The sequence below is a fragment of the Actinia tenebrosa genome, unplaced genomic scaffold (assembly GCF_029948245.1).
Source record: "Actinia tenebrosa isolate PJP-AT-01 unplaced genomic scaffold, QUT_ActTen_1.0 PGA_scaffold8__29_contigs__length_14323225, whole genome shotgun sequence".
Lineage (NCBI taxonomy): Eukaryota > Metazoa > Cnidaria > Anthozoa > Actiniaria > Actiniidae > Actinia > Actinia tenebrosa.
In genome coordinates, this window is record NW_028292585.1 from 13,762,332 (window position 1) to 13,787,038 (window position 24,707).

The 24,707-nt window shown below is 37.0% G+C and overlaps 3 protein-coding genes across 4 annotated transcripts; all 3 read left to right on the forward strand.

Annotated features, from left to right (window-relative positions):
* Positions 1-506: 506 nt before the first annotated feature.
* Positions 507-4,566, forward strand: LOC116291556 (uncharacterized). Its single transcript, XM_089040696.1, has 4 exons — positions 507-677; positions 824-1,344; positions 2,347-2,463; positions 3,771-4,566. The coding sequence occupies exon 4, from the start codon at positions 3,887-3,889 to the stop codon at positions 4,412-4,414; it is 528 nt and encodes a 175-aa protein (XP_088896822.1). The 5' UTR covers positions 507-677; positions 824-1,344; positions 2,347-2,463; positions 3,771-3,886; the 3' UTR covers positions 4,415-4,566.
* A 2,138-nt stretch (positions 4,567-6,704) lies between these two features.
* LOC116291560 (uncharacterized) lies at positions 6,705-12,950 on the forward strand. The gene is made up of 7 exons (XM_031698736.2): positions 6,705-6,836; positions 7,433-7,524; positions 7,801-8,063; positions 10,183-10,288; positions 10,667-10,780; positions 11,132-11,251; positions 11,474-12,950. The coding sequence occupies exons 2-7, from the start codon at positions 7,464-7,466 to the stop codon at positions 11,947-11,949; spliced, it is 1,140 nt and encodes a 379-aa protein (XP_031554596.1). The 5' UTR covers positions 6,705-6,836; positions 7,433-7,463; the 3' UTR covers positions 11,950-12,950.
* Positions 12,951-14,059: 1,109 nt separating this feature from the next.
* On the forward strand, positions 14,060-24,569 carry LOC116291557 (uncharacterized). Of its 2 annotated transcripts, none has more exons than XM_089041011.1 (12): positions 14,060-14,132; positions 15,672-15,766; positions 16,247-16,370; positions 17,520-18,109; positions 18,210-18,336; positions 18,562-19,154; positions 19,896-20,022; positions 20,819-21,399; positions 22,039-22,162; positions 22,479-23,059; positions 23,245-23,368; positions 23,929-24,569. In XM_089041011.1, the coding sequence occupies exons 2-12, from the start codon at positions 15,678-15,680 to the stop codon at positions 24,457-24,459; spliced, it is 3,591 nt and encodes a 1,196-aa protein (XP_088897137.1). In that variant the 5' UTR covers positions 14,060-14,132; positions 15,672-15,677; the 3' UTR covers positions 24,460-24,569. The 2 variants fall into 2 exon arrangements, with proteins under 2 accessions (XP_088897137.1, XP_088897138.1); XM_089041012.1 differs by lacking the exon at positions 14,060-14,132 and adding an exon at positions 15,350-15,422.
* The last annotated feature ends 138 nt before the right edge of the window (positions 24,570-24,707 follow it).

Here is a 24,707-nt window from a genome sequence, read left to right on the forward strand (position 1 = left end):
GGAGAAAAGTGTGACCAAGGCGAGTGATTTAAAAAAGAATAGTATTTAAAAAGTATTTAGAAAAGAGTAGCTTATATACTAGAATATTCAGTTTTTGCTGCGGATTAAGTAGCAGGTGTAAGACAGTTATTTGCTGTTTGTATAAACAGGTTTATGAACAATTGAAAATTTCACCCTGTTTTACTAGATGTGGATGAGTGTCAATTGATTCAATGCACTGGTGTACATACAGCGTGTACTAATGCCATTGGAAACTACTCCTGCGCATGCGCAGTTGGCTGGCAAGGGGAAAATTGCGATCAAGGTAAATATTGGTATTATTGATATAACATATTATTATTACTTATATAACATATCTAGATGTCTTATTCATTTTTGCACCATTTTTATTTATGTAAAACGTAACCGGATGTAAACTCTAATGTAATTTCTTAATGACCAGAGCTTATCCTACGTTCTAAATGAGAACAGCTAGCGCTAAAGGTAGTACTAGAGGCTATTGTAGCTGTTTCCATAGTAATCAGCGTATTCAGCAATTATTTGATTGACAAGAGATTAACTTAATCTCTTAGCGTTCTACCCTTTTAATTCAGTATAGTGTAACACTCGTTTGAAGTAAGACGAACTTTCGGGATTAATATCTTTATGTAATTGTTTTAACTGACCCGCCAACGTTGGTAAGTCCTCAACCTTATTGTATTTCTTTTAATCTGTAGCACAACTGATTACTTTGTTGTGTATTTCACCTTGTGAATCATTTTCCCATAAGTAACAACAATTGTAAACAGAGCAATAGGCTAACTATAGATAATCCTTATTTTAGTTGACCAGATCATTACCAGATTCAATAGTGCAAGAATAAAAAGGATTTGCGTACTCAACTATGGCAGTGGTTTCTTTTTGATACGATATTATTGAGAAATCCCGTACAGCTATTGTTATCCCTTTTTTTTCAAAATATGAATCAGAAGTTATTCAAACCAAAATTGACCAAAGTTCGACCTGCTGCTGTACGCAGTTATCGAGATATTAGTATTTAAATTTCCGTAACCAAGTAAATTTTAGTTCGAAAACTGGGAGTTCCACTGCAGGTAATGCTGTTTTCTACTTCTAATAAATGTCAGAATTAACACCGTGAACGAACCTAAAATGCATATCTGTACATCGTCATTATTCAAGATTCACTTTTATTTCGCTAAATATCATTGTATATTTTTCGCTTTATTTTAGATATAGACGAGTGTTTCCTAAACCAATGTCGAGGCTATGCAGTATGCAATAATACTATTGGAAATTATTCGTGCGCATGCGTAAAAGGCTGGCAAGGAGAAAACTGCGATCAAGGTATTTATGCAATCATGATTTTAAAAACACAGCTTTTTTCGTATCTCCTTCAGTAATACAGTAATTTTGTCTCACATATAAAGGAAATCGCATTTTAGCTTTAAGGTGGCTGACTACTTTGGTAAATGATAAATCGAAAATTGAAAATCGAAACTTTTTGAACCTGAAATTGAGCACAAAACAAACAATTTTTTACATTGTTCTAATAAACTGAATTGTCTTAAACTTTGAAAAATAATGGGATATTATCTGTTAGCATATACGAACTTGTGTACTTCCTAAGAACGCGCGCGCTCATTGGTTAATTGGAGGTGAATATTGTACGATATATGGCCTAAAAGTTTTGCTAAAAGTTTTGCGAGAATTTGTCACGCAAACTAAAAGTTTCTGTTTGTTTGTTTTTATTGAATTATTGTATATAGAAATAAGTTACTTTGTATACAAGTTGGTATATGCTAAAACAATTATTCGCCTCAGGCTCAGTGAATATGGAGAATATTTACCTCGCTGCTCGAAGACTCGCGTCTCGGTAAATATTCCCCGATATTCACTTCGCTTTCGACGAATAATTGCTAATTATTCAAGGAAATAACAAAAAAATATAGTCCCGTGCAAAATTTGAGGGTATTGCCCTCCTGAAGTTCAAAACGTGTATAGTTCTTCAATAAAATCTTGAAGATCATTCAGCGGTTTTTAAGCGCGCACACATCATGGGCTCAAATCGAACGTTCAAAAGTAGTCAGCTACCTTAAATGCTGTTTTCTTACACTAATTCAGTTTGCGATGAAGGCTGCGTACGCTCGGATTTAATAAGCACCGAGCTCTGTTCATTTTGACAGCACAGTGTTCGACCAAACAGAGCGTGAGTAGAGAGGTGACTATATAATAACTATTATATAACTATAAACTCATTGTGGATATCAAAAGTTGTTACCGGAAAAGTATTATTTAGTAATGACTTGACCTTACTAAATAAATGTTGAAAATTATTTCTTCTTTTAGATGTTGACGAGTGTCTAACTAACCCGTGCTTGAATGAAGGAACGTGCGTTAATGTTGATGGAAACTATATCTGTTCTTGTAAAGGAAGCTGGAAAGGACGGCACTGTGATCAACAAGGTTCGATAACATTCGTTCTTGCTACCCATACATGCACCTATTTCAATAAGGCGATAGGCAATAGGCGATAAGGGAAAAGCAATATGCAGATAGGTCATTATATAGATATCCAAGAATAGATGGACTGACTTGTGTTTCTGCTTCTTATTCTCATTAAAAAAACATGGGCCTTTGTTCTTTGTATTCAAGGAAACCATTTCCATGTCGGAATGACCTATCGCCTATCGCCTTTGGCGATGACAACGTATATATTGAAATAGGTGTATACACCTACCACTGTATCATGCGATAGCAAACAACAGCAGAAACAACAACAATAACAACACAACACAACAAAAGCTAAACTAAGCCAAGGGTTAAAAAGTGTCATTAGTTAGTTTTCTCCCTTGCCTGAACAACAGCAACAACAACAACCATGCACTTACTGTGCAGATACTCCACTGGGACCACTTAGATAAAATCAATAACCAATCATATTGCGACATTTAGTTCAATATTTTTAACCAGCCAACCACATAGCGCATCGGCATGTAATAAAAGCGCGAGAACGAGATAATCTGATTGGCTATCGCTGTTATCAGTTCAATTTCTATCTAGTTTACTATTATGTGTTTGAACAGTTTTATTGAAGTGTTCCCGGTTAGTGTGTCTGCACAGTTAATTGTCCCAAAACACAGCGACGTTTAGCTATTCACCATTTTCCATACATCGGTTCACTGGTCAAATACAAAGCATTCAGTCGAGGTTGCAAGGTTCAAATTTGGAAAATGGTGAATAAGCATAACGAATCAAATTATGGATTTTTGATGCATTTAAGAAGTTAAAATTCGTAGTAGAATCCAAACAAAACGAAAATATTAATATGAACGACAGAATGATCTACGAAAACTAGTAATATGTACTTATTGACTGCGCTCGGTCCGTACAAATGAGTGAGAGCCAAATATTTTCCCGTACGGCCCGACCTAACTCAGTCAATAAGCATTTTATCATATGACCCTCACGAAAAGAAAAAGAAAAGAAAGAAAATACGGTCGCATGCTTCAAGCAGGGCCGTACGGCCCTGCTCACGCAATTTTCCCGAAGGTTTTTTAAGAGCACGCACCCGGGCAGATACGGGGCATATGATAAGTCTGATAAGTCTCGTATCACATGTTTTTTGGCTCAATGCCAAAAATTCCTCCACAACGTAACCAACACTAAATTCCAAATTAATAGATCATTGAGTTATAGCCGCGACCTGATCAGCCAGCCTAGAGGTTGTTCAGAGTTTCGATATAATTAATTTTTGTTTATTCCATCCCTAGAACTAGAAAGCAGGGCAAACAAACTTGCCGATACTCAAGTCTATCTTACTTCCCTGCCTTTTGTCATCTCTGTTTTTGGAATTGCAATCTTAATTGTTTGGAGAAAATACCGAAAAATGAGAGACCCGAAATCAGGTGATCAACTGGGAGACGACAACAAGAAAGCGCTGTCTCTGGATGATTTTCCAGAAGAATTGGTACATCAAGAATATGGAGGTTTCTTACCCGCAGACCCATGGAATAGCGATGAAGGATTAGAAAATTCGTACTTTGCGGGTCGTTATTTAGGATATGCTCCGATTGACCAAACAGCTAGTGATGACGACTTTTCAATGGATTCATTTACTGAAGATATAGTGCTATGGGACAGACAGAGCCTAGAACGAATGCAGGGGAATATGTATCAAACGGCTGAAGATCCAGAAATGGAAGATGAAACCCAAAATGCAGGTGCGTCTCGTACTGGCATGCAAATACCGTTGGAACACGAAGAGGAAAGCGGGAGTCTAGAAGCAATCAACCAACAGGAAAGAACAATAGGCGATACGATGTCTGAAGACGAAACACTTGCTGGTTCTTTTGTTTTGGGGAAAGTTCGTGTACTCGAAGCAGCCTTCGAGAAACGCGGTTTGAAGAGAGATTGAAAAAAAAATTGATATGATATTTACTAAATTTTAAAAACTTATTTCAAAGTCATGCTTCACTATTTTTTAGTCATTCTGTCATTACGATTCCTTGATGAATTAGCAATACGGATTTATATTGTTTATTCACTCAAAATGCTTGTTACTTTTAGGTCTGTTTTTTAAATTATACCAAAACAAAAAAACTGTTGGGCTTTGCAAAGCCATTTACTGTTTTAATTAAAGTTAGACTTTGTATATCTCTGCACTGTTTTGCCGAAATAGGCAGAAGATTTTAAAAAATTTTCTCTGGAGATAAAATGCTAACTTAATCTCCTTTAGTTACTAACGAAAATAAGAAAATAAAAACAAAGAAATAAATTTGTAAACGATTTTGAGCTGTTAGGATTACAAACAGATGAGAAAGGCTGCGAATGGGCGCAATATTGACAAGCTTAAGGAACATCATCGCTCTCACCACTTTTTCTACACTTTGCATATCATTCATTATTGATAAAGATGTTGATAATGTGCAAGTCTATAAGCCTGAAGCGAGATGACATTTTACCCCCGACTCTATACCATAATAGTTTTTAAAATTCTTTCATATTAAACTTTTTGATTCCTTAGAGAATACAGGAACAATAGTCATAATTAAAGAACAAAAGCAGTATGAAAAGGATTATGGTCTAGAGACGGGGGTAAAACGTCATCTCGCTTCGGGCTTATTGCACACTAGGTTCAAATAATTAGGGTAGACTAACTGTTTCTTTTACGTCATCGAAATTTATTATCCAAGAATTACAAATTTCAGTTGATTAACGAAATAGAACAAAAACTACATAGGTATACCTGATTATATAGATTATTCACCATTTTCCATACATCGGTTCGCTGGTCAAACACAAAGCATTCAGTCGAGGTTTCAGGGTTCAAATTTGAATAATCTTTTGAAAGTACCTTGGCGCCTCGCTTGAGCGCTTCGTGTTTGACCAGTGAAGCGATGTATGGAAAATGGTGAATTCTTCGATTGCACGTTACGTCATCGCGGCCATGTTGGTGCCACATAACAAAAGATTTCTCATTAGCATCTATTGTTAACGGCACCACAATGGCCGCCATGCTTTTGTCTTTTAACTCTCTTGGGAATGCTTGCAATCCGTCAATAGTTGTTTGCTCCATTAAGCGGTTTAGACTTAGTTTACAAAATTATTTCAGTAGCACGCGATGATTGTTGCCTCTTGTCCTTAATTATCAACGAAAACATATAATCATTTGTAATTTTGGGATAGAAAATCCTATTCTTCGTTTCCACATCACGTCATAGTCGCCATGTTGGATGAATTTAACAAAAGAATTGTCAATGAATTATTTTGTTGTATCATCCAACATGGCCGCCGTGTCTTTTGTTATTTCACTCCCTTGGGAATGATTGAAAACCAGCAATAGCGCAGCGCACTGATTCTAAAAATAGCTTAAAGATTCGGACAAACATTGCATTCTGTTTAACCGCTACGAGGAATATACGAAACGATTTTATCATTTTTACTTAAAGTTACGATAATAACCCATGTAAACTAAGATCAACTTCGATCGGCTGTGAAAATTATCTGCTGAAAGTAAACTTGTAAGTTTGTTTGTCCGAATTTCGCCTTTGTCTTCGTTTTTATGACGTCACGGTTGCGCTGCGCTATTGGAAAAGAACATATTTCAAACCTTAGAGAACGTGCCGAAGTGAATTGTCTTAAGATAATCTATAATCCCCCTTTCGTGGCAGTTTCCACTCATCAATATTCTTTTTTATTGCCTCCATGGCTCAACAAATTATTTATTACAAATTTAAAATCTAAATGAAATGACCAATGGAAATTATTACTTGATGATAAATACCACTTTCAATAATGAAATGTCGAAAAATGATGGAAAAGATCAGGAAATATCTTTAGTCGTTAAAAGAGGTATTATTCAGTTATGAAGGGTACTTGGCTTTCTGAAGTAAGCCAAACATTAGCTGTTTTAAATTTACACAACTACAACTTGCAATCGTTGGTTACATCGCATTTCTTTTACAATTATGATCATTTATCATAGTCTTATTTTAAGAAGAATATATCAAAAGCTTTCTAGTTTTGGTTTCCAGTCAAACCACGTCAAGCGTGAGACTATTTTTGGATTCTTAATTTCATATTCGAATCGAACATTCATTATTGGAAACGAATCTTCAATATTCAAAAAATAATAATAGTTTGAAAAATCGATTCAACTCGTATGCTCTTGCTCATAGCGGAAACAGAAGAAGTCATTAATATTACATATTCCTTGCACAAAAAGTAGCTCTTGCATTTTAGCTGCATATATGCTTGGCTCTCGTATATGCCAGGCTTTGAAGAATAGTTTCCAATAATGAATGTTCGAATCGAATAATGAAATCAAGAATCCAAAGGTAGAGACATTAATGACCTCTACGTGTTCGCGCTTGAGGTTTTAGTTTACCGGACTGTAAAGCGGTGGTAGGATGCGGCAAAGTTTCCCACTCATCAATCTATTTTGTCAATCTATGACTCACGAATCATTTATTACGAATTAAGAATCCAAATGAAATGACCAGTAGAAATTATCACCTTGATTATAAATACCTCTTTCAATAATGAAATGTCGAAGGAAACAAATAATGCAAAAGATTAGAAAATATTTATAGTCGGCAAATTCTCATTTTCTTAGCTGTTTTGGCCGGTCTCTTTTCATTCGCCAGTGTTTGGAAAATTCTAGAAATTGTTGACAGAATAATGACAAACTGGTTTTCATTCAGTTTAGCATATACAGAAGAGCTTTTGTTTGTTTTCAATATTGCAGCTGTACAAAGTCGTTCCTGCTTTCCTAGACGACTTGAACTGTAGTGGACATCGGTAGCGTTGTGCTCAGTCAAATTAACAGTTCTTCAAATATTGACTAAAAAAAATATTCATGGGATGGTGAACATTAATAACAAATAGTTTTGGCCGGATTTTAATCAGGTTTTACATTTAATTGCTCATTCAGGACATGCAGTTCTAACTAGTTTTTATACACTATGGATAAATCTTCTGCCATTAGACTTTTGCAGTTTCTCACCTTATGGATACAGTTCACTAGTGAGTACAGGCTTGACATTCCTTTTCATTTTTACTTGTCTTCATAATCGAAGGTAAACTCAAAACCAGAATTCTGTTTTTGAAAATAACTCTTTAGCCTTAATTTTTAGCTTTAAATTAGCTGTTTTAAATTTCCCATCACCTACAACTTGTTGGTAGAATTTTACAATTATGATCATTTATTATATTATTTACTATAGTCTTATTTAACGAACTATTTATTATAGTCTTATTTAACGAACAAAATATCAATAGCTTTCTCGTTTTGGTTTAAAGTGGTCGTAGGATGCGGCAAAGTGATGAAATTTGACCTCACAATCCAAGGAAAAGCATTAAGAAACCACGTTTCTAGTAGTGATTTTGCTACGGACGAATCTCACTGTAAAGTTAAGTGTTTCTTGGATAGTCGCTGTATCTCGTACAATTTTGGTAGCGGCGCCGATGGACAAGGGTACGTGTGCGAGCTGAGTCACTCAGACCACATCATGCATCCTGATGACCTGGTCAACAGAACCAATACAATCTACGTCAGGGCACAGGTAAAATTCGTACATGTTTTCATCTTTTTAGACTAGATCGATGAATTATTTTGAATTTGGGTTGCTATCAAAAAATACTGTGAAAACATGCTTATGATAATGAAAATGTTTTAGGTTTTGGAGAATCAAGTTGTCGTAGACGCTGTTATATAATCAATTATATGATGATGAAATTCGAAGTTGTTTGTCAGTTTTTGAGGCTGTTGTTCATTACTTGTCAGTAGTGCCGGATGTTGTTGATGATGATGAAATATTTTGAGGTTTCGTGAATCAAGTTGTCGTAAATGCAGTTGTTTGTGGGAAGTTGTCGTTCATATGGTGATGCCAGCGTTTTTGAGGTTTCGTGAATCAAGTTGTTGTAAATGCAGTTGTTCGTGGCAAGTCGTTGTTAATATGATGATGAAGTGTTTTTGAGACTTTATGAATCCAGTTGTTCTAGATGCAGTTGTTTGTGGGAAGTTGTCGTTTATATGGCGATGAAGTGTTTTTGAGGTTTTGTGAATCAATTGTTCTAGATGCAGTTGTTTGTGGGAAGTAAGGTTGTTGATGGTGATGATGATGCTGTCGAATGAAGATATAATGTAGATTCTTTTTTGCAAGTCTGATTTTGAAGTTGTTTTTTTTTTTTTGTTTTTGTTTTTGTTTTTGTTTTTGTTTTTGTTATTGAGGTAGTTGTTGCAGATTTAGTTCAGTGACTAAAAATATTTGTTAAGGTCATGCGGATGTTATTGATAATGGTGACGTTAAGTTGTTTGTTGTAGTAAGTTTTGTGGATGAAACTAGAAGATGTGGTCGATGATAAAGCTGTGAACAGACTTCCTGATTTTCGGTTCATCATTTAACAGCAAGTTAAAGAAGCTATGCTAAAAAAGGCAGAATTGCTATTAAATCTTAGAAATTAGATATGAAAAATTTTATCTGTTTTCCGCACCTGCTCAATTTGATGTCCCAATAACATCACATGAAAGTTGGGACCCATTAAATAGACCTTTTCGGCTTGGGGTAATGTTTTCCCATTTCAGACCACGTGTCATTCCCTTGAGAATAAGATTCTTTGTTTGAGCTGTATCTATCAAGTTCATGTGTCTTCTCACGTGTGCAACCGAGCGCAAACCTTAAACAAAGAAATGATCATGACACTCTAGGGAATAAAATGTGGTCTGAATTAATGGGAAAACATTACGTCAGAGCCGAAGAGGTCTATTGTATATTGTCTATATAGTTTGCGTCGGAAAAATTCACTATTTCTCTCATTCCATTTACACTCACTTGCGATTTTCAAAAGTAATCATTTTACTTTGAGGATGATATAACAGTCTTTTGCCAAATATTTACATGAGAAGAGTTTTCTCGAAGATTCTTTGATTTAATTGTTTACACAGAAGGGAGCAATATCTTACCAAGTTAATAGAATCTTTACTAGAATACTAATCATTTAGTATTTGACTAAAAGGCTTTATTTTTGTGCTTGGACGCAAAGCTTTGTCAGTATCAGTTGATTACAATTCTTTCACTGAGCACTGACTTATACCTATTAGTATTATATGTACCACCAGTTTTTTTCATCTTTTTAGTCGACCGTGCTTCAGTCAATTAAGAAACTTCTAGAAAACTTGAAAATTAATATTAGAAAGTTTTAATAAATCATGCAGTGCATTGATTGTATTTACCTTAGGTATAGGTAACTACTAAGGCAAAAAATCTTATGGATTCGAACCGGAGAGCGGTTTTGAATTAAAATTTATCATATAGATTTGATGAAATATCAGGTTTTCGTTCTCTAGTGTCGAAAACTTGATATCTTTCACCAGTGGAAGATACCATATCTTTCACTCGTGAAGATATCGCTGTTGAATCGGCTTGCTATTTTAATAAAGAATTTTTGAGCTTTTGTTTTATTTAAGTTTCATCAATATCTATATAATAAACAAAACATTACATGGCCGCTTGGAGATACGAATTTTATCTTCTCGTGTTCAATTTAGATATGATCTCACTCGAAGATAAAATCCGTATCTCCGCGCGTCCATATAATATTCTCAATATATCATATAAAGGTATATTTGCTGTTAGGCCTTTGGAGAAAACCTTATCGGGGTTGTTTTTTCTCATCTTTTAGAATTCTTGCAATTGCAGTCAGAACATGATTTGCAGGTTTGACTTCGTAGATAACACACACCAATGCGACTGCTTTCCAGGTTTCACTGGATCCGACTGTAAAACAGGTGAGCTTTATGACGTATTTTATAATGGCGTTGTCTGAAATTTTCCAGTGATTATTTGTCTAAATCAAAGAGCACTTCGGAATAGATCTTCAATATTACATTGTAATTATTTGTTTTCTGACAAACAGACAAAAATCTTAACGCCCGCAATCAACGAAAGTCACAACTGCATTTTTCATTTTCCAGTTGAATGTTTTATCATAATGAAATATAGGATTTTTTGTTGGTTTGATTCAATGTTTATTCTCATTTATATCAATTTCTTGTGATTTTTTTCCTTACATTTATTTCTACCCTATACTTTTCCTGGTCCTCATTCTCTTCTCGTGACGTGACGTCACGTATGTAATTTTCTAATCGTTCTTTCATTTCGTCCAGACATCTATGAATGTGCTTCTAATCCTTGTCAAAATGGAGGTTCGTGTCAAGATCAAGTCAACGGCTACGTCTGCACATGCGTTACTGGCTTCACAGGAACAATATGCGAGACAAGTAAGATAAACCAATCGATCTCTAACTATAGATATTAGCTATTTCTAGACAAATGACTGAAAAATTTCTGAAAAGGCGAAAATGCATCCGTGGTGATAAAGAAAGATTTAATAGAGGCCAAATCTTACATTAACATAAGTTATGCATTTAGATGGGATAGTGTGAAGTCCGACGTTTGATCACTTGTTTGAGTCGATCTACAGTCGTTCTTCCCGACTGATCTAATCTGACTTAATCGATCCAAATTTAATCGATCGAACTTAATTTGGTCAAACGTCGAACATTAAATGAACCTATTTCGTCCAAAGAGGTACAACTCATAAGAAGTTCGACGTTAACCTTCTTTGTCAGATATCGATGACTGTGCAATCAACCGTTGTCAGAACAATGGAACATGTATTGATTTGATCAACGACTACAACTGCTCTTGTATTTATCCTTACTCGGGAAGAAACTGCATGACCAGAAAAGGTAAGGAATCATGCAGCTATGTAGCTTAACACGTCCCTTAGTTACCGTTGCTATGGCTGCAATGCTACCGCAGAATGAGAAAAAGTACCGGAGTCGGGGGCAAAAGACCGGAGATAAGAAAATACCGTAGAGAAGACAAAACACCGTCATTAGCAAAATACCGAAAATAAGCACCGCACAGAGTACCCTAAAAATTAATATTTGAGTGTTTTAAAATGATAGGTTGGACTGAATGTATAATCAAGAGCGGTGAGGATTGCATTGGCTCGAAGGATGATAAATACGCTACCTTTGAATGCCATAAGGGACACGTGATCGCCTTCAAACTTATCTATGTATCTGGAGACGGACTGTCTTATACCGGACAAAAAAACGATAGAGGCTATTGGGGTGGAACAAACGCAGGAAAGAGCAGTCTACAAATTCATATAACAGAGGATAAAGAAGAAAATGGCAGAGTTGCGCCCCCTTCAAACTTAATTGCACTTGACACTATTTTAAGGATAGGGATAATGGCGTATAGCTTACCTGGTGTTACTAACATGGATCCTGAACTTGTGTTCCCTGATTTTGTCCCTGCAATGCCTTTGGATAAGGATACTAAATTCAGAATTTGGTTTGGGTCAGATTTGTCAAGCATAGGCGAGAAAAATAACATAGGACAAACGTGTGTAAGAGTCGAAGTTTTGTATGAATAGAGTAGCATTTGCGTATGAGTGGGAACCATACACGGTACGACAACGTAATACTGAAAAGCAGTCCCATTCGCCACTCTAAAAACATCGGTTATTCACTGGTCAAACACAAAGCATTCAATCGAGGATGCAAAATTTGGAACTTCCTTGAAGCTTCTATAGAAAGCTTTCAATTTGACAAGTGAACCGATGTATGAAAATTGTCTTTCAATAATTCAACCAATAGAGGTTTTGCACCATCACGTGACGGCAGCCATGCCGGTTAGATGGCAGGAACAATGCAATCGTTTTACATGAGAAAGAATTCAATTCCTAAGAGCAAAGGGATTTTATTGTTCTGCATCTAAAATACAGGCAGCCCAAGGCTCTATTATGGGCACACCGCTATGTGATGGTGTAAAACCTATATTGCAGTGAATAGTTACGGATACCATAAGATAGTGTTGGGCTAAAGTACAGCTTTGAATTTACTGTAACGTTTTACCTCATACGAAAATATGCGCATCACTTATGAAAGACCTTATGAAAAAAGGTGTGTCCATTGTGATACCTTAGTTCGTCAGTTATAGAAGACAATAATGCTTTCATTGTATATTTCAACTGTATATCGAAATTACTGATCTTCAAAATTACCTAATATTATTAACCAATCATATTGCGAAACAATTTATATAGTGAAATTACTTGTTAATGCACAATTACTGATATTATGGTACTTTGTATGCTGTTTTCCTAACATTTCGATAAACCTTCAAACCTTCAAATGTTTTCCATACCCTGAAATAGCATGTGAGGTGTTCAAAGTCAGGGCACCGCTAACTCACAGATCGAACTCTAAAACAACCTCTGGGCTGATTAAAGTCAGGGCACCGCTAACTCACAGATCGAACCCTGAAACAACCTCTGGGCTGATTATAGTCAGGGCACGGCTAACTCACAGATTGAACCCTGAAACAACCTCTGGGCTGATTAAAGTCAGGGCAGGGCTAACTCACAGATCGAACCCTGAAACAACCTCTGGGCTGATTAAAGTCAGGGCATGACTAACTCACAGATCGAACCCTGAAACAACCTCTGGGCTGATTATAGTCAGGGCACGGCTAACTCACAGATTGAACCCTGAAACAACCTCTGGGCTGATTAAAGTCAGGGCAGGGCTAACTCACAGATCGAACCCTGAAACAACCTCTGGGCTGATCTAATGTCAGGGCATGGCTAACTCACACATGGAATTGGAATTTAGCGAGTTACGTTTTGCGGAAAGAGAAATACTGGGAAGAAAACCCGAATCAATATTTCGAGTGACCTAAATGCAATAAAGAAAATAATCCAAAAAAAATTACCTTATGACACTCTTAAGGCAAAGAAACACACAAACACACGCACAAAAAAACACATGTCCTGTAGTATTTTTAAAATATCTTTGTAATACCCTACTTATTGGTGTTTTTTGAAGATTATGGTAGAGAAAAAACGTTTTTCTATTGATTGTGAACTTTGATTTTTTTTCGTCGACAGCAAAGCAAACACGCGATGCAGTCCTTACACTTTCTTTGTTCTAAGAGTCAATTAAACTCTCGTTGGGATTTTGCATTACAATAGATTAGATAGATAAAAGTGAGAATAAAATGAAGACTAGCTTAACACAGTCGACAAAAAAGCCAACTTGAATTTGAAATACCAAAAAGCTTGCAAATATTTCCAATATGGAGTTGTCCCTCGGGACTACTCGATATTCGCAAGAGTTTTTAAAATATAGATACGTATAATAAGCGCAGTTTTTTTAGTTACGTAAAAGTGGATTGTTGCAGCTAACAGTCAAATTTCTTCACCAATTGTATCCACATTTTATTATAATGCAAGTGTAAATTAAAGCAAGGTAGACAAGATAACTGAAAATATAGATGATAAATAGTACAAAAAATTTTACTTTTTCCCTCCTAATGTTTATTATTCTATAAGTGTTTAATGAAGACAACGCCTACAACCACACAACAAGTAATGTCACTGATTGACATTACGACGTGAAAGAAACTACGCAATTGTCACTATTGTACGAAAATGATATAAAAGAGCATTGATAAACAGATGAAGAGTTATTACTTCTAGGAAAGAAAGCACATCAAGAACCGTCCTGTTGCCGCAAGACCGAAGGGCAATACGAATCAGCTACTCAAGGCTAGGAGGTAAGGTTTCTCCCTTCCAGGGTTTTTCTCAAGTTTCTCCAGTTTTCGTCCCTCAGCAAAACCTAACAAGCTAAAAATTCCAATTATATTTGTGAATAAACTGTGTCCTGACTTTGATCAGACCAGAGGTTGGTCGTTTCAGAGCCAGATCAAATTAGAGTACTCGATAATGCTTAGAGAAAGATAATGAACAAGTATTCCTGGTATCTCGTGTTTTGGTGTATCACTTGAAGTTTATATTAATAGTATTTTCGAAGCTGGTATCTTTTTAAAATAGTTTATTTATATATAATCATTTCCGTTTCAAAATCAACTTCTGTGGAAACTTTGTCCTTAGATCTGCTAGACATGCCATTTATCTAGAATTGTAATTTTACTACAAAAAATCTAAGTTATTAGATATTTTCCATATGTAATCCAGAATTTTTATGAATCTTACTAATCTACTATAATACTAAACAAAAATTGGCTTTTAATGTCCTTACTTGCTTATCCTTTAAGAGTCTTCAATTCAAGATATACCTAGTTAAACGTTCTATATCAGCCAAGAGGTTGTTTTCGGTTCTGCGATGACTATAATTTTTTACGGCTATAAAAGAGACTATTTGAATAGAATTTTCTACGCAAAAATATAGGCTTTTAAAAATATAGAAAAAAGTCTGGATTTGCATCAAAATAACCGTTCAGTTTGTCTAAGTGTTTTTAATTCTAGTGAATAGCATACTTCCTGGAAATATTTTCGAACGTGAATGCAAATGCCGTCTTGAGAATAAAGGGTCTTTAGTCTTATCCTATTTAGCAGTAAGTCGTTATTTTGCGCGGTGTAAATAGGGGTGTTTTAAACCGTAATGGACCCATTCAACTGGACTACTTAATAATGTCTCATCTTCAACGATATATGAGTCTTTTCTTCATTGTTACAGGTCTTTGTTTGTTCTTGTCAGATACATTGATATGGAAATACATTGAACAAAGGGGCTCCATTTTCAAATGGCTCAAAATTTGCCAATATTGAAACAAAGTGAATAGGGCTAGTTTAAGTGTTAATGGGTTCTTTTTATTTTAAGAATTAGGTATTTTGAAACAAAGAAGGTTATATGTACTTTAACTGCGTGGTTGATGTACACTTTCATGCTTCTTTTCAGAATTCTAGATAAACATCAAACTAAAGTAAATGAGTTTTAAAACTAAACCCCATTCACACCAAGGCTTAAACATGTTTTAAAGTGGCTTAACTAAACAGGTTTGGAAAACTATCTACGAACACTGCACAATCTTTGGTAAAATAAGGTGTGTAAGCTATCCTTTGTCTTGCTCTGATAATATTTTAGAAAGTTTCATTATTTTGTAGGTTTCTAGTTTCTCAATTTTTTCCCTAATGAAAACATAGTTTAACTAAACACGTTTAGGTGCGAATGGGGTATAGTGCTTTGTAAAATGAAAATCCTTTCTATGTTATCTTAGTTGTCTAGATTAAAAAGACATATTTTTCCAAATATTATTTAATTATTCTACAAAAATTTTTCAATTCTATCAAAGGTCACCATGTTTGGCCTACTGGCAGTGCTTTGCCTTTTGAGGTACGCTTCTGCGGATACACCCAAGACATGCCAAGAAATCTTGCAACAAAATAGGTAAGGGAAACTTTATAAGAATCAGTCAACATCTTTGTGGGACCACTAAAGATCATAATCAAGAACACAAGAAAATAGGATTTTGAATTGGATTCACCAAAATGCCAATAAATTATTAATTATTTTTGGAAAAACTATTTTCAAAATTTCGAGTGATTTTTCAGGACATACAAATTAACTATAGGGAAAGAATGTTAACTACAGGATCAGGGCGTGAATAGATTTCATAATCTAAAAAGTTAAATTCTATCGCCAAAACCGAACCGAGATGAAAGTATTTCTTTCTTCTCTTTTTTTTTTTTTTTTTTTTTTTTCCTAAATATAGCATTTACATTTTGTATTCAGAACCTGAGGATGATGCAAGCTGCATCGAAACATTGTTCGTTTCTCATACTTAATTTTGTAATTCAAAGTTAAAAAGTCGCGTAAATGTTATGTGACTGTTAAGGTAACCCATTGTTATTTGATTAAAATTTTCAGAAATGCCAATAGTGGAGTTTACACCCTTCGACAAGGAGGCGCTGATACCAAGGCTTACTGTTACATGGGAGAGATCTGTGGATCTAAAGGATGGACTATGATAATGAAGATCGATGGATCAAAGGTGGAAAACCGATGTTTGAAAAACTACTACTAAACCTCACCTCACATTTTATCCTATTCTTGGTTTTCACCTACGTCATCATGAATTTCAAAAGCGTAAATTCGCATTATAATGAAATAAAAGTCTTATATTCTTGTAAAGCGTTCCAAACTACATATACTGGTTAAATTTTAAGGCTGTAAAGCATTTCGTTGCGGAACTATAGGCGAGTAAACATGACGCAATTTTTGGTTAAAATGTATGGAGCGGCCATCTTGGTGTTCCAAGTTGGTACACCATCATGGCGGACGAAATTCTAAAGGCTTAAAATGATGGAATATTTAATATGTTTGACTATTTTTCACTTACACATACTTTAAATAGATATTTTAAACGTGTCTAAGGGAAAATCTTTCAACTAAAGTAAATTATTTTCATATTTTCATCGCTATTTAGAAAGACGTGACGGTATTGCGTGACACAAACTCAACCTTCATAACTCGGGAACCAAAAATCGAAATGATTTGAGATTTTTTCTTGTGTCTTATAACACTGACTTCTAAAACATACTTGAGAAATGTCTTTATACGATCTATAGTTTAGATTTTGATGTTTTGATGACGTCATGTGAAAACCAGCAATAAGTGGACTTAAGCTATGATTTTTTTTCCACGTTCAAGACTTGGAATTTTTTCTGAGTCTTTCAATTTGCAGCTGCATAAGTTGCTTCACATACTGCGAGGATCAGCTCAATTTAATAGATTACTTTTTAGTTGTTCAAAGTGTCTCTCAGTTGTCACGAGAGTTTTCTGCTGTTTCTCCGATTTTCTTCCCTCCATAAAAGTCACCATAGGAGTTCAGTCTAGTGTGTAGTGTGTTGTAAATAATAAATGTGGTGGAAGTAAGTGTGGAGCGAACCTAACTGAAAAGTACCTTATGATGGTTTTAAAATAGTTTTCTTTTAGTTACACAAGCAAATTCGTACAGTTTGCTGTCGCGACAAAGGAGATTTTCATAAACGTCAATAGTTTCCATGACATTTCATAAGCACATGCCCTTGAAATAACTGTGTTTTCTTGCACTAACTTTCCTTTCTCCCTCGACTCCCCTAACACCTACCCTCCAATGGTTAACTTTAACATCGGCAAATAATGTTCATGATATCTACAGGACACATTTCGTTATGACTCACCACATTGGAGTAACAAGAACGTCTTCAACGTTGCTGGAGCAGATGGAGGGCTCAACAACCAAGAAACCAAACTGCAGACCTACTCTACGATGTCGTTCAACAAACTATGCTTGGGAATGAAGACAGGCAGTGAAACAAGATGGTTGACCCTCAGAGAGACGGCGAATTCACTACACTCCCTCATCGCTGATGGCAAATATAGACCAACTCACTATGGACGCGAGGCATGGAAGAGTTTGATCAAGGGTTCCTCCTTGCAACGTAACTGCAACCTTGAAGGATTTAACGTTAATCCTATTCGCCAAACCAGAGCAAGGATCGGGATAATAGGTAACCAGGAGAACGACTGCAGAAGCCCAGATTCCAGAATTGGTTTTGGAACGAACGGGAACTGGTGCAGACAAAATGATCGCAATTCAGCTGGGAATGAAGCCCGTTGTGCAGGTGATAATGGCGATAAGAGTATTATGAACTTTGGTTACATCTTTGCGCAAGAGAAAGTGGAAGGTGCTCCTCTGGGATCCTATGACTCACCTGCATCATCCTGTGACGACCTGGCCAGCATAAAGTATGTTTTTTTTCTGCCTCTCTATTTTTTAATCTGTGTCCCGAGTTTTTCCTGCGTTATTTGATTGAGAATTCACTTTTTTATGTGCAAATCCTTCTAGGGATGCTAAGAGTGGTGTGTATTACCTGAAAAATGGAAATTCAACGGCCATTAAAGCTTTTTGTTACATGGAAGAGTTGTGTGGCTCAAAGGGATGGACGATGATTATGAAAATCGATGGATCAAAGGTAGGACACTTTCAATATCTTAAGCATACCTCAAAAGCTATACAACCTTTACATTTGATTAAGGGGGTCAAAATAATAAAAAGCTATTATAAAAATTTAAAAAAAATTAATTCACGAGAAGGAATTAGTTAAGAATTAATTAACATTTGTTTGCAACTTAAAGAATTTACCTTCGTGCAAACTGGTCAATAGTTTCAACGTCTCTCTCTTTTTAATTCTTTGCAGACTACATTTACCTACAACTCACCGTATTGGACCAATGACCAAGGTTACAACTTGGCTGGCGCGGATGGAGGACTAAGCACACAAGAAACCAAACTCCAGACCTACTCAACGACTCCTTTTAACAAGTTATGCTTGGGTATGCAGACAAAAGGAGTAACCCGATGGATGCCGTTGCGATACCCGGCAAATTCTTTGCATTCTCTTATCGCTGATGGTAAGTACAGAGCAACGCACAATGGACGAGGCGCCTGGAAGAGCTTGATCGACGGATCTTCGTTACAGTACAACTGCAATCAAGAAGGATTTAACGTTAATGCAAACAGAAATGTCGGGGCAAGGATCGGGATAATTGGTAACAATGAAAACGATTGCAGAAGCCCAGACTCCAGGATTGGATTTGCAACACATGGAAGCTATTGTGGACAGAATTATCGAAATTCAGCTGGAAATGAGGCTCGCTGTTCTCCTGACAATGGGCATAAGAGTATTATGAGCTTTGGGTATATCTTCGCTAAGATAGCCCCAAGGAATGGCCCGCTGGGATCGTTTGACAATCCAGCTTCCTCGTGTAAACAAATCAAAGCCAACATAACGTAAGATATCTTAGGCCTAGGGCAACCGTCGAACTTTCCATGCACCGAACTCATTAAAAACAATGGATATCAGGTGATAATGAGGCGACATTCTTTGATGTAATTAAGTTCGGTGCATGGAAAGTTCGACGTTTAGCCTAGGCCTTAATTATTATTTTAAATTAAAATCTTTGTAGGGATTAAAAAACGGCGGGAAAAATAACGGCCATATTGGATGACATGAATGTAGAAACCAACAGCAATTGTTTAGTTGAATTCAGTTTCATCCAACATGGATGCATGAAGCTAAAGGCAAATTGACACCTCAAAACACAAAAATCAAAACAAGCGTTAAGTTTATTGGGGGAAATCGAACCAATAGCAGTTCCGTATATTTCAATCGTAATCATTTAATATATATTATTATATGACCGTGAATCTTAGAGCCAGGACACTAGCAAATCGAGCAATCTGATTGGACAGATCGCATCCCTGACTGGTCTAGATTCTCCGGTATTACAACCGGTCCGATCGCATATTAATCTTACGGCGAAAACATTTTGTCCTTTTCAATGAAAAGTGCTCATATAATAAAACTCTTATTAACCGAGCGGGAGGTCTGTACGGGATAATCTTGGCCGAGGTCGGAATGTACAGACCGAGCGCAGCTAAACATTATACTGCCGAGGCCAAGGTCGAAAGAATTCGAAAAGTTGATATTCAAGTCAAAATGTAAGCATCTACATGTTTATCTAATTTTAGGGACGCCAAAAGCGGTGTGTACTATCTGAGTAAGGAAGGAAAAGCCATGTTCAAGGCTTACTGTTACATGGAAGAGTTGTGTGGCTCAACCGGATGGACTATGATCATGAAAATCGATGGATCAAAGGTTTGCAAAAATGTGGCTCTTTCTTTCCCTAGCTCTACTGTTCAGTGTGGCTTCCCTATCCATTTCTTGGTTTCATTATCGCTCCTCACGCCAGAAGGCGCATAGGGCCTTCACAATATTGTTTGCGGACCATTCTGTTCTGCGCCACCAATAGGCACTTTGCAGTTAACGGTCACGTGTCTGTACTGGAGGGCAAAATTTCTGTTTTTATATTAAATTGGTGATTTTTTTAGCTATACTTGCAAAAGAGCTGAATGAAAACATGTGTGTCCAGCGTGTTACAAAATGCAGTTTTATTACGATCTCTCGAAACAGGTTGTAGAAAGTTTGTTTGCAGTCCAGTAAATTTCACCCATGGGAATTAAAATGTTCATTCATTTGCTCTCAGTGAATTAATCAGCACGTGATTGCTTAGCTGCAAAGGGCCTATTTAGACGCATTCCAGCTCGTCCATGCATCCCGGGGTTTTTTTTTTCACAGCTTATGTTTTTGTGCATCGATTTATCCATCACTTCCTTGGTTTCACTAAACATCGTTTCCAGTGTGTCACGCAGTTTGAAGTTCGTCAGTTGAATCGCGATCAATTTAATTCTTTCTTGCTGGCAACACATGGTTATCAGTGCTTGACTACCTTTTAGACTAGTCATTAAAATCTAAAGGCTTTTAATAGTCAACTGAAACCCCATTAATACTGGTCTGCAAATATGTTCTAACTGATGCCCGTCAAACGTTACAAACTTACAGCCTTATATTCTTACGACAAAGTACGTTTCTCTTTCGTTTTCTTTCCTAACAGACTACGTTTCATTACAACTCGGCCTATTGGGCCAATGAAGCACCTTACAACTTGGCTGGCGCTGATGGAGGGCTTGACAACACTGAGACTAAACTCAAGACCTACTCTATGACCTCTTTCGACAAGTTATGCTTAGGTTTTAAAAGAAATGGCGTGACAAGATGGATGTCTATGGAATACAAAGCAAAATCTCTTCATTCTCTTATTGCTGATGGTCAATACAGACCAACTTATTTTGGACGCGAATCCTGGAAGAGCCTGATTTCAGGATCCTCGCTTCAACCTCACTGCAATCGCGAAGGCTTTAACGTGTTGCGCATGGCAAGAATTGGAATCGTTGCCAATCAAGAGAATGATTGCAACAGTCCTGATTCGCGCCTTGGACTTGGAACTGCAGGCAGTAGATGTGGACAAAACAACCGCAATTCCGCTGGAAACGAAGCACGCTGTTCAGCAGATAATGGAGACAAGAGCATCATGGTGTTTGGGTATATCTTTGCGAAAGAGTTATCCGGTGAGGCACTGTTAGGCTCTCGAGAAAATCCAGCACCATCTTGTACTGACATCAAAGCAGCTAGAAGGTGAGTTATTCTGCTCAAACACTAGGGAATGAGTGCAGGGGATGCGCACGCACCTATATGAGCTGATATCTTCTGCATGCGTCTATAATCGGTGCTTGAGTTTGTAAAATTTCGAATCATATATGGCGAACCATACCGAAAAATCCTGAATCCATCCCTGAACATTATTTACTCTTGGTTGGTTTGAATAGCTCTTAATGTTCACGTGAATTCCATTAAGTATCATTCCCCAGGGTATAATTTCATTGTTTAACGGTTGCGCATGAGAAGACACACAAATATAGATATGACTCAAACAAAGAATCTTATTCTCAAGAGAATGACACATGACGTTGTCTGTAATGGGGAAAAAATTGCACCACAACGAAAACAGTCTATAGAAGCCGCAGCGCGCACCAAAAAAAGTGTTCGCATTAGAAGTACCCATGCCAAAAGTTATACTGTCGTTTTAAGGTGCTTCAAGTTTGCTAACAAGTTGTTTCTTCTCGGCGGTTCGTGCGCCTGTCTCAAAGTCTGCATATACTGAGGGAATGAGTGATAATGTGTTACGTTGAGCCATCAAGTCTCGTGAAACCAAAACTGCAAAACAATTACGATGTTTACAGATATTTTAAGTAGATGGAACGTTTTACCTTTCAGCGGATCCCAGAGTGGAGTGTACTATCTGAAACGCGGTCAGACCGTTGTCAAGGCTTACTGCTATATGGCAATGATGTGTGGGTCTAGAGCTTGGACTATGATCATGAAGATCGATGGATCAAAGGTTTTTAAAACTTTTATAGGATATACAATAGTCCCCTTCAGAGTTCCCTGCGCCATCTTGAAAGGTAGCTGTGCCTTTGTATTGAAGCGAGACGAATGCTGAGCTTGCAATGATAGAGAAATTTGACGAATGTTTAAGGTGTTAAAAAGGTCGTCTCTATCATTGCAAGCTCACCGTTCGTCTCACTTCGATACAAAGGCACGGCTATCTTTCAAGTTGGCGCTGGTAACTGTGAAAGGGAGCTAAAGGGACTATTTTTATGGGATTTTTACTGAAGCAGACGGAAGACTAAAAATATATATAATACGTTTTTAAAACTACTTTCAGTTACGACTCTAAATACTGGACTAATAACGAAGGTTACAACTTGGCTGGTGCAGATGGAGGTCTTGATAACCAAGAAACTAAACTCCAAACCTACTCAACAGTCTCCTTTAGCAAGCTGTGTCTGGGGTTCAAATCATGCGGCGAAACAAGATGGATGACTTTAAGACACAAAGCAGATTCCCTTCACTCAGTTATCGCTGATGGTAATTATAGAGAAACCAGTTACGGAAGGTACGCCTGGAAGAGGTTGATCAGAGCTTCTTCACTTCAGCGTAGCTGCACCCGGGAAGGATTTAACGTGCTGAATATGGCGAGGATTGGAATTGTGTCCAGCCAAGACAGTGATTGTAAGACTCCAGAATCGCGTATTGGTCTTGGGACTGCTGGAAGCTATTGTAACCAAGACGGCCAGACCTCGGCAGGGAATGAAGCGCGATGTGGATCTGATAACGGAGACCAGAGCATTAAGAGCTTTGGATATATCTTTGCGCAAGAGCAATCTGAAGAGGCTCGCCTGGGAAGCTTTGAGAAGCCAGCTTTATCATGTACCCAAATCAGATCGGACAAAAGGTAGACATTATTATGAAATGCTTTTCTCGATCACGTGACGGCAGCCATGTTGGATGGCAGGAACAATACAATCATTTTACATGAGAAAAAAATCAATTTCCCAAAAAAAGTGATTCCATTTAACATAGTCGCTGTCATATTCTCGTCCAAAACCTTCATATGAGGACTAATATTTTCGATTTCAGGGAATCCAGAAGTGGAGTTTACTATCTAAAGCGAGGAGATGTTATCATCAAGGCTTACTGTTACATGGAAGAGATTTGCGGATCGAGAGGATGGACTATGGTCATGAAAATTGACGGGAATAAGGTTCTTAATACACGTTACATTCATCTATATATCATGCTTCTTATGTCTTCTGAATGACATTTGTTTTGAAAGACGCTTGATATTTTACTAGCGAGACACTGAGAAACATTACAAACGTGAGCTCGAAAATCATGAAATCTTTCTGATGTATTATTAGTGCCGCGACCCGTGTCTTTTGCAGACTCGTACCCAGTATCTTACTCACGCTGTGGTTGATGGGAAGAAATGAGTTCACAGTAAATAGGGCTTTTAAGTTGACGTATTTCCGGGTCCAATCACACAAACGATGGCTAAAATCTTGTCACAACTTATTCCCAGGATTTATTCTCTACTTCCAACAATTAGATATATGAACAGAAAATCCTACCATGAAAAAAAAAATACACGCGAGAATTTCTGTAGGAGTAATCATTAATTTAGACCTGGAAGTTTATCGTTCGATTTTAGTTACACCACACTTAATAGCTCTATAAACCTAGGTGACGACTGGGTATGAGTCTGTGTCGTTCTGTTGTTCTTGTCCCTCCTTCCCTGTGTCAACTAAAATTATATTTTTACAGAACACCTTCCACTACAAATCACCATATTGGACTAATAATGAGGTCTACAACGTGGCTAGCGCATATGGTGATCTCGACAACACTGAAACCAAACTCCAGACGTACTCCACAGTTCCGTTCGATAGACTATGTCTAGGTATGAAGACAGGCAGTGAAACTAAGTGGTTGTCCTTGGATTATAAAGCAAACTCTTTGTACTCTGTCATCGCTGATAACAAGTATAGACCGACGAGCAAAGGACGAGATGCTTGGAAGAAGCTGGTCAGCGGTTCCTCCCTTCAGCCCAACTGCAACCGTGAAGGTTTCAACGTGCTAAATATGGCAAGAATCGGGATTGTTTCGAACCAAGACAACAACTGTAATTCCCCAGAATCACGTATTGGATTCGGGACAGCTGGAAGTAGCTGTGGTCAAAACGATAAGAACTCGGCAGGAAACGAGGCTCGTTGCGGAGGTGATAACGGTAACAAGAGTATTAAAGGCTTTGGGTACATCTTCGTTCAAGAAATGGTAACACAACAAGCTTTCTAAACTTGGACACTCGATTGGACATTGAATTATGATTTGTTATTAACCAATAGAAATAGAGTCATTGTACTTAGTCAGGAAAATCATTCAACGATTAAAGCAAATGAATTGTTCATAGTTCTTGTGTTGAATAGCATCCTTAGAATACGAACGGCCCTGGCTAAACGAGGAAACAAGTTTCCCGCGCGCATGTTCCCTGATGATTCCAAGTTTAGCCACATGCGAAACATTGCTACGTGCAACAAATTTTG

What these genes read in the sequence shown, in the direction of transcription:
- LOC116291556 (XM_089040696.1), top strand. Translation starts at nt 3,887, where the DNA reads ATGAGAGACCCGAAATCAGGTGATCAACTGGGAGACGACAACAAGAAA.
- LOC116291560 (XM_031698736.2), top strand. Translation starts at nt 7,464, where the DNA reads ATGGATAAATCTTCTGCCATTAGACTTTTGCAGTTTCTCACCTTATGG. An exon ending in CTTATGGATACAGTTCACTA is followed by an intron (nt 7,525 to 7,800) that starts GTGAGTACAGGC and finishes TTTGGTTTAAAG; the next exon opens with TGGTCGTAGGATGCGGCAAA. An exon ending in AGGAACAATATGCGAGACAA is followed by an intron (nt 10,781 to 11,131) that starts GTAAGATAAACC and finishes CTTCTTTGTCAG; the next exon opens with ATATCGATGACTGTGCAATC.
- LOC116291557 (XM_089041011.1), top strand. Translation starts at nt 15,678, where the DNA reads ATGTTTGGCCTACTGGCAGTGCTTTGCCTTTTGAGGTACGCTTCTGCG. An exon ending in TGAAAATCGATGGATCAAAG is followed by an intron (nt 18,337 to 18,561) that starts GTAGGACACTTT and finishes AATTCTTTGCAG; the next exon opens with ACTACATTTACCTACAACTC. An exon ending in CAAATCAAAGCCAACATAAC is followed by an intron (nt 19,155 to 19,895) that starts GTAAGATATCTT and finishes ATCTAATTTTAG; the next exon opens with GGACGCCAAAAGCGGTGTGT.